Below are 8,795 nucleotides of genomic sequence, written 5' to 3' on the forward strand. Positions count from 1 at the left end.
TTTTTTTTGTTGTTTCCCCCCCCCCCCCCCCCCCTCAAATTAGTTCTGATTGTACCAATTTGTTGTATAGTTGATGAATTTTTATATACGAATTATACTTATTGATTAGGTTGGTGGATGTTGATTATATTGTGTGGTGTGAATAAAGTGGAAAGGTACAGAAATTGCATGTATGTTTTGTGTTGGCAATGCCCAACTCCAACTGCAAAACTGCAACTGCATTCACATCACAACGCCCCTCCATAAATCCAGCACCTTTCTGCTCACCGCTCACTTGCCTTGCCACCCCCATCTAAAATTGGCTTTGAAACTAGCCTTTATCAGTTACATTTGTATGAGCTGTCCCATCCCATCTCTGCTTTAACTTATAATTATTTAACTAAGATCTAAGGATTATGATTGATTGGTAATTGGATGCAATGAAAAGTTTACAAATATTTGAAAATCATAATAAATTAATAAAATAATAAAGGGTTTTTATTTTATATTTGTATTATTATTAAAAAAAAAAAAAAGGAAAAGGGTAGACGGTATAAGGAGTATGTGGCTGGGATGTCTTTTCCCTGTTGGCTTGGCACAAACCAGAGCCAACCATTCTACACATGCCACCTCACCTAATCTAATTATAATACTACCCAAATTTCAATTTACATGAAACAATTAAAATCACAAGTAAAGTAATCTGGGCCGTATAATCCCTTTTGGACTGGGACTCTCGGCCCTCGGATCCCCAATTCTACTAATCTACGTGTGCTGCTTCTGCTTTTAGATGTATATAACCAACCAATCAGGCTTGGGGGTTGGCATCTTCTATTTCTACCAGACCCAAAATCTCCACAAAACCTATCGCTACACGCACTATCACACCACCACAAAGAGAGAGTTTTCGAGAAAGCGAGGATGGCGGCAACTGTCAGCGCGTGGGCTAAACCAGGCGCATGGGCTCTGGATTCGGAGGAGAACGAGACGGAGCTCCTCCAGCAACACAAGGAAGATGCCGATGCCGCTAACGGTCATTCCATTGCCGCCGAAACTGCCGAGTTCCCCTCTCTTGCCGCCGCCGCCGCCAAGAAAACTAAGAAAAAGAAGGCGCAGACACTTTCTCTTCAGGAATTCACCACGTACGGCGCGGCTAAGCCGTCAGCGTCTCAGCCGAAGGGCTTGACGCCGGACGAGCTCTTGGTTCTTCCTACGGGTCCGCGTCAGCGTTCGGCCGAGGAGCTCGATCGGAATAAACTTGGCGGCGGATTCAGATCCTACGGTGGCGGCATGAGGGATGAGCAACCGCGGCGTCAGGGAAGCTTTAATCGGGAGTCTAATCGTGAATTTGTGCCCTCTAGGGCTGATGAGACTGATGATTGGGCTGCGGGGAAGAAGTCGTCTAGTAATAATGGGTTTGAGAGAAGGGACAGGGGAGAAAGAGGGGGTTTTTTCTCGGATTCGCAATCGCGAGCAGATGAAGTTGATAATTGGGCGTTGAAAAAGAGTTTTGTTCCCTCGGAGAACAGGAGACATGAGAGGAGAGGGGGTTTCGGGTTGGAATCTAGTAATGGTGGTGCAGATTCGAGTAATTGGGTGTTGAGGAAGGAAGAGGAGGGGCGCAGGATTGGTGGAGCGTTTGATAGCTTGAGGGAGAGGAGAGTAGGGGGTCTTGAGTCGAATGGGGCAGATTCTGAGAGTTGGGGGAGGAAAAACGAGGATGGGAGTGTTAGTGGTAGGCCGAGGTTGAATCTGCAGCCTAGAACACTGCCGGTTGTGGAAGGGCAGAAAAGTGACAGTGCCAGTGTGGTGAAGCCTAAGGGAACCAATCCATTTGGTGAGGCCAGGCCAAGGGAGGAGGTATTGAAGGAGAAGGGCCAAGATTGGAAAGAGATCGAGGAAAAGCTTGAGTCTACTAAGATTAGGGAGGTTGTTTCTGCGGGACCCTCTGATGCGCCAAAGAGAAGCTTTTGGAGCGGAAATGGGAGAGACAGGTCTCGCCTGGAAGATAAGACTGAGAGGGCTTGGAGGAAGCAAGAATCAGCTGATTTGCCTTCCCAGAGGTTGGTGATTTAGTTATGAAATTGTATGAACTGTCGAGAATATTGAAATCTTTTGATTGCTGAAAATTTTTGAAAGTTTATATCTTGGTTGATAATGGCTTTATGCTTGGCATTTGGTGTATTGTCTAGAAACACAATGCGATGTGTTGGTTTTATTCAGCTGTACTGGATTGAATGATTATCTACTTTTAGTACTCTGTATATCTCATAGATGATGGCATATGGGATCTAATAAGATGATGGGGATTGTTTAAAAACTTTGTCCTTATTTTGGACAACCAAACAAAGCATTGAAGGCCTCTATTAAGCTCTATTTAGATGGGGCTGTCTAGCCTACCACCAGACCATGGTTATTTGCTGGTGCGAAGGCCATATATGACTTTTCTGTTATATTGATTAATCCAACATGTAGGTGGTGGCTGTGTTCATAATTGTTTGCTCTGCAAGTGCAATTATTTTGGCGACATGTGCATCAGTTTTGTATTATTGCAATATCTTTTATCTCATGCATTAGCTGATTTTGAGGTTAACTTGGTTGGATGCATTATAATAATTGATTGTCATAATGTATACTCGTGACCATTAGACATTTTATCATCTTGTCAATGCCCATTATAAATGGACATGAGTTTTTCTGGCACACTAATGAAATATCTGTGGAAAAGTAAAGCAAGGCATTAGAATTTGAGCCAATCTTGATATTTTCAAGACTAACTCTTTAATATTGTGGTTGAAGCCTTTTTTTTTTGCAGTCATTAAGCTTATCTTTACTTTTATTTTTGGTTAGTTCCGGTGAATCTGAAAATGAACCTGCTGAGAGCACTGAAAACGGACATGTTGAAGAGGCTAAAGAGGGAGATACTCAGATATGATATGCGGGGTGTTCTTTGAAAAGGAAGGGACAATACACAATGTGGCATAAAGAGTTGATGGTTGGACTCCTCTTGAAAGTAACATAGTTGAATCTGGCATGCAGAATTGATGTGCTGAATTTATAGTATGTTGGTTCTAGAGTTTTTCTTCCTTTGGTTTTGTTTTTTGTTACAAACATCATTCCAGTGCACATTGTAGAGCAATTTTGGTAGACTTACAGGTAGATTTCTTCAATGGCCTTTATGGGTTGTTTGTACTTGGTGTGGCGACTATTCAATGTGTTTCTATAATATTTTTTGAGTCCGTTCTGCATTGTGGAAATGATGTTATTCAAGCTCAAGCAAAAGAAGAAAGGACCTTAACCTGTTTCTCATACATACTCACAGACATCATTTTACTTTTATGCTTCTAAACTCAAATCTCTGTTGAGTGGGAATACATTCCGTTGTTTCCCTGAAATTGTTTCATTATATTGGAAGTATGGTTCGGTCCTATTTCTCTGATATTCCTATGGTACATCTGACGAGGAAAACTAATTTGGGGAGAGCATTGCTGTTGTAGCTACGAGTATATAGAGCTTCCTTCTAAATATTGTTTTCAACTTATATATTCATCACTGAAGCATTCTCAGTGTTTTGCTTTTGTCCCGGTCAAGATGGATTAGCTCTGCAGTTTTCAGGATTAGTTGAAGCGTTGCTGTATTTTGCTTGGTAATTACCTTTTATACATATGCATTATGTTTTGGATGCGAATGATCTGGACCAACCGGTTTGCAAGGTTCATTATGTTGCTCTTTATATAGGACTTCTGGAGTTCTACTATTTCCTGTGACAGCTGCATGTGTTCTAAGGTAAATGAGATTCAATTGCAAGGTTTTGCTATAAAGCTGGTTCTGTTTGTTTTGGTGGTTGCTGCTGTTTATGCTTTATTTTGTTGAGTCTGGGTTCCCAGTAAGCTCATTCCTATTTTACGGTAAACTACCTGATGACAGAAACTCATGTCAAACATCCCCCAAATTTGGTTTTGACTTTACAATGATACCAAGAAGAAAGGAAATAATCCTTCTTCCAACCAGGAGATTGATTGGTACCAACTCTCTGTAAGTGGAAAGAACTATGCTTGCACCAAGTTGCCAATTACTGTTTTCTGTCTCACTTTGCCCCCATTATTGAGTTTGGTTTCTCAACTTTCTGTGCGTCTGCGGATCCTGATTCATGGATGGAGTTTGCCATAGGAATGAACAAGCATTTTCTAAGAAACTGTAGAATTATAATGGACCATCTTAGGAGTTGGATACTAGTTAGCTAGTATCATTATGAGACGCAACTACTAGTTAAATTAATGAAATAAATTCTTCAAAATTTTCCACGGAAGGATCCCAGATGACAATGGCGGTTTGACTTTAATTGCAATGTGCGTCTGCACTAATATGCGTACCCCTCAACAGGGCCAATTTCAGATTATAGGTATAGAAGCATCCCACGCCATCTTCTTCTAGAAACACACAATTTCGACAGCTGCCTCTCATCTCTGAAAGACGAAACATATTGAATACGAAACACATAGGTAAGAGAAAATTAAAGAATGAAAACAGTTAGCAGGTTGGGTTAAAAACATATACAGGGCCTTTATGTAAGTTTAGTTCTTCAAATTCTACTGGTCATTGCTATTTGACAGGGGGAATGAATGGGTTCAATGCCACCCCATCCATGCATACAGAACCTTGTTGGCACATGATTTTTACAGTAGAACTACTTTCTTGACTGCCATTAGGCATGACCTCTTTCCTTCATGCGCTCAATTTTTGTCACTAATTAGTCTGTTTACCACTAATATATTTTCTTTTCTTGAAAATGTTTTATCAGATTAAATAGGAAGCTACCAAAGAAAATGTATATTCCGGAAATAATAAAAGCAGGCAAAGGTTGATGGGGTGATTTAAATCCATGTCCCTTTTCCTTCCTTCTACAGGGAGAATAAATTAGACGCTGAGACCTTGTTGGAGTCATTGGACAACTATTGATCCCTTTCCTATTAATGCTTACAATTCTTGAAACAAAGTGCAACTTTTATCGTTGAAATATGGAAAAAAAAAAAAAGAAAAAAAGGGTGCAACTTTGATCGGGAGTGATGGAAGCTGGATTCTAATAATTCCAGCAGCCTTAAATGCAAATCCGTACCTTTCCCTCGATCTCAGAAGACACTTGTTTCAGTTCGTAGCTCATAAATGCAGGCAGTTGAGAGTTGAAGCAACAGCACTGATAATTACTGCCAACTTTTCCTTTTTCCTTAGTTAAGCGCTTATTCACATTCGTTCACACCAAGAATTCTCTTTACAGGCTTTACTACTTATTCTTGTCTTGGCAGCTTTTCGTCTGCTCACAGCTTCTCAGAGTCCATGGATTGGTCAAAGAAGCTTTTCTTCACAGCTTTTCTAATTGTTGCAGCATCCATTGATGGAGCTCATGGAGATGCCATGGTCACTGGAACAGTGTTCTGTGACCAATGTAAAGATGGCCAGATATCCCTTTTCGATTATCCCTCATATGGTACATTTCTATGGTTCTTGCATTTTGTTTCTCTGGGTGGATTTTGGATTTATGTTTCTTTGTTGCTTATAGTTGGTGACTAATCGCTCAACAGTTCCTTGTTTACAAATCTGAAACATTAATGTATATCTGGTGGGCCAACTTTCATTACAGTGACTACTCCTATAACATAGTTTTGTACCTGGTAAAGTTATAGTTTTTAATCTTAAATGTGGGAATTCTTGAATCCTACTTATTTTCTTTTTCCTCTATTTCTGAGGAAGTGAAATCAATGAAGAACGATAGATAAGCAGATCTCAGATTTCAGTTAACTAATGATTAACAACATAAGCTATTAGCTAAGATTAATTCCTGACAGCTTTCCAAGGTTTTGCTGAAATTAAGGAGGAGCGATTCTGTATGAAATTTGCTATTATTTTAAAAATACTTACAGTGAGATGAAATATTGTTTTATACAGGAGTAAAAGTGACAATGGCCTGTCCAGGCAGTGATGGTCAATTCACAACATGGGGAGAAGAAACCACAAATTGGGTAGGAAACTACGCTATGAGGTTTGAGGGCACACCAAACTTGAGTGGCTGCTACACCCAGGTTTCGGGCAGCGGGCAAGGATCAAATGGCTGTGGGGCAGTAGCTGGTCCACCCAAGTATGTAAGACTCATGTTCGATATGTTTGACACTGAAATGTACACGGTGGATCCATTGCTTGCTCAGCCTGCAGAGCCCATGTCCTTTTGCCCGAAAGCTGCTACCCCCAACCCGGTTGCCCCTTCCAATCCTCCACTGGTTATACCGCCACCGGCACCTCAGCAGCCACCTTTGCCACCAGTTCCTAGGTTGCCTCCAATGCCTCCAGTATCGTTCTTGGAAGCTTCAGCTTGCCCATACCAGTGAGTTGATGGTTTTAGAGCGTAATAATCACAGTTGACACATCTTGAAATTTCTGCACCGTGTTTTACATTACAAATTTCAGATGATCGCAGGAGAACCTTAATGTAAAACATAATTGACAAGTGTGTTGGTGACAAGCAATATATGTCACCAGCACATGAGTCTTAAGTTTTTGATCAAAAGTGCAGCTAAATCAAGTTTGGTACTTCTTGTGTTGTAGGAAATGGATGATGCCTGAATACAGATGCTACTGGAAGGTGGTGACCCCGGACACGAAAGTAGCTGTGGTTTTCGGGCTGATTGCTGCCCATAAATACGGCACAGATATGACCCTGGGGCAAGGTATGAGGGGAAGAGGGGATCCCTATAGAACCCTCCTGCGAGAAGGGACGACTGCACTTCTCAACTCCTACAACAGCATCCAGTTCCCCTACCATCCTCTTGGTGTCATCCAGCACATGAATTGGGCGCTGATGGGGTCGACCCGACATGTCCTCCACACTGCTTTGAGCTTCATGAGGGCAAATTCAGGCACGGGCACTAATGCCACTTGCAGATTCACTACTTGCAAGTGATTTTATTACCTCTGTCCAGGATCATTGCATACATATTGGTTCTTTCCTATGTTTGCTTTTACGATTGTAATATGAAGGCTAGAGATTGAAGAGACCCCCCATTATGTCTATGTATGTATTTTTGTTGTTTGTTGAGTGGAAGAGGATGGATAGATGTAAAAATATGAACTCTCAGCGTCTGAAACATTACATTTTCACTCAGGCTGGAATAAAACGTTACTTTGCATTATACGCCATTATATTCATATGAGAGGCCCGATTCGTATTTCAGACTACTTGTGTGCAGTCTGCTGTCTCTCTCATTCAAACACTATCTTGACATTTTTAATTAGCTCTAATCTAATATTAATCGACTAGCGAGAGTGAGAATTCTTAGATTGTAGTTAATTAAAGTCGAGCTGTAATCGATTCAATTTGTTTGACGGGAAACCTGAGTTGACTTTATCTGTTGATATACCAGACCAGAACACAGAAACGAAAGAAGCAAGCTTGTGAGAAAACAAGGCCATGGAGAGGATCAGATGGGACCCGTCATTTCTCCTCTCCCAGCCTCTCATCATTCTCCTACTTCTTCTTCTCTCAGGCCCGCTCTTCAAGATCGATGCCCAGGATTTCACAATACAGGAAGCGACCATCAAGGACGTGCAGCGCGCATTCACCGAGAAGAAGCTCACCTCCCGCCGACTCATTGACTACTACTTGAACCGCATCGAAAGTCTGAATCCGGAGCTTCGCAGCGTAATCGAAGTAAATCCCGACGCGGTTTATCAGGCGGATAGGGCTGATGTTGAGAGGGAGGGAAACAATGGCAGCCGTCCAGCTCTCCACGGAATTCCGGTGCTCCTGAAGGACAGTATAGCTACCAGGGACAAGCTTAACACCACTGCTGGGTCGTACGCCCTGCTGGGGGCGGTGGCGCCACGTGACGCTGGAGTGGTGGAGCGACTGAGGAATGCAGGTGCGGTGATTTTGGGAAAGACGAGTATGAGCGAGTGGTACCACTTCCGGTCGCCTGGTATCCCCGATGGGTGGTGTGCCAGAGCTGGCCAGGGTGTGGTTAGTCTCTCTCCTATTTCTTTCAGATAGTTGTTATAGTTGAAGAATTACCCTTTTTTAACAGCCTTAAGATTTACTAAGTATTATAGGGTTGCATCTGAACGAGAAACCTTACTAGAATAGCCAGGAAGAAGGATGTTATAACACGAATAATGAAATTCATGAGGATCATTTGTGTAGCATTTGAGTTGGGGAATTCAATGTACCTTATTGAGATAAGGTTTTTGGCGCTAAGCTCTGACTTAGCTTTTGCATTGATCAGCCGTTGTGGTTGAGGCTATCATATAATTTGTTTTTCTTTGTGGTGATCTAATCCAGAATCCTTATGTGAAAGGTGGAGATCCATGCGGTTCAAGTAGTGGATCAGCAATATCAGTAGCAGCAAACATGGTCATGGTATCGCTGGGGACTGAGACTGATGGATCCCTCATCTGCCCTGGCGATCATAATTCTGTCGTAGCTATCAAGCCCACTGTTGGACTCACTAGCCGAGCTGGTGTTATCCCTCTTTCACCGAGACAGGATACTGTTGGGTAATCACATTTGCAAAATTGACTACTTTCCATCTTGTATCTCGTTTAATCCCAACTTCTAGGTTATGATATTTCTAGTATTCTTGCGAATATTGAGTTTCCTGGATACTAGCTTATTATGAAAATGAATTCAGGCCCATATGCAGAACAGTTTCTGATGCTGTTAATGTGCTGGATTCAATCGTCGGCTTTGATCCAAGGGACTCAGAAGCCACAAAGGCTGCAGCCAAGTTCATTCCACTGGGTGGCTATACACAGTTTCTCAATGAAGATGG

At 42.0% G+C, this 8,795-nt stretch overlaps 3 protein-coding genes across 4 annotated transcripts in view; all 3 read left to right on the forward strand.

Moving 5' to 3' along the window:
- LOC105169757 (eukaryotic translation initiation factor 4B3) lies at positions 796-3,292 on the forward strand. The gene is made up of 2 exons (XM_011090261.2): positions 796-2,042; positions 2,830-3,292. The coding sequence occupies exons 1-2, from the start codon at positions 901-903 to the stop codon at positions 2,912-2,914; spliced, it is 1,227 nt and encodes a 408-aa protein (XP_011088563.1). The 5' UTR covers positions 796-900; the 3' UTR covers positions 2,915-3,292.
- On the forward strand, positions 4,946-7,160 carry LOC105169758. The gene is made up of 3 exons (XM_011090262.2): positions 4,946-5,464; positions 5,923-6,355; positions 6,577-7,160. The coding sequence occupies exons 1-3, from the start codon at positions 5,314-5,316 to the stop codon at positions 6,929-6,931; spliced, it is 939 nt and encodes a 312-aa protein (XP_011088564.1). The 5' UTR covers positions 4,946-5,313; the 3' UTR covers positions 6,932-7,160.
- LOC105169759 (putative amidase C869.01) overlaps positions 7,278-8,795 on the forward strand; it is a 2,574-nt gene continuing 1,056 nt past the window's right edge. Inside the window, exons 1-3 of one of the 2 annotated variants that reach the window (XM_011090264.2) lie at positions 7,278-7,987; positions 8,306-8,520; positions 8,655-8,795. The exon at positions 8,655-8,795 is cut by the window's right edge and continues 81 nt beyond it. In XM_011090264.2, coding sequence (XP_011088566.1) covers positions 7,439-7,987; positions 8,306-8,520; positions 8,655-8,795 — 905 coding nt within the window. In that variant the 5' untranslated portion in view covers positions 7,278-7,438. The remainder of the gene's footprint in view (positions 7,988-8,305; positions 8,521-8,654) is intronic. The other variant, XM_011090265.2, reaches the window with a different exon arrangement.

The sequence above is a fragment of the Sesamum indicum genome, linkage group LG8, assembly GCF_000512975.1.
Source record: "Sesamum indicum cultivar Zhongzhi No. 13 linkage group LG8, S_indicum_v1.0, whole genome shotgun sequence".
Taxonomy (NCBI): domain Eukaryota; kingdom Viridiplantae; phylum Streptophyta; class Magnoliopsida; order Lamiales; family Pedaliaceae; genus Sesamum; species Sesamum indicum.

Coding starts and splice junctions, on each gene's coding strand:
- LOC105169757 (XM_011090261.2), top strand. CDS start 901: ATGGCGGCAACTGTCAGCGCGTGGGCTAAACCAGGCGCATGGGCTCTG. Junction 2,043..2,829: donor GCTGATTTGCCTTCCCAGAG/GTTGGTGATTTA, acceptor ATTTTTGGTTAG/TTCCGGTGAATCTGAAAATG.
- LOC105169758 (XM_011090262.2), top strand. CDS start 5,314: ATGGATTGGTCAAAGAAGCTTTTCTTCACAGCTTTTCTAATTGTTGCA. Junction 5,465..5,922: donor TTTCGATTATCCCTCATATG/GTACATTTCTAT, acceptor TGTTTTATACAG/GAGTAAAAGTGACAATGGCC. Junction 6,356..6,576: donor GCTTCAGCTTGCCCATACCA/GTGAGTTGATGG, acceptor CTTGTGTTGTAG/GAAATGGATGATGCCTGAAT.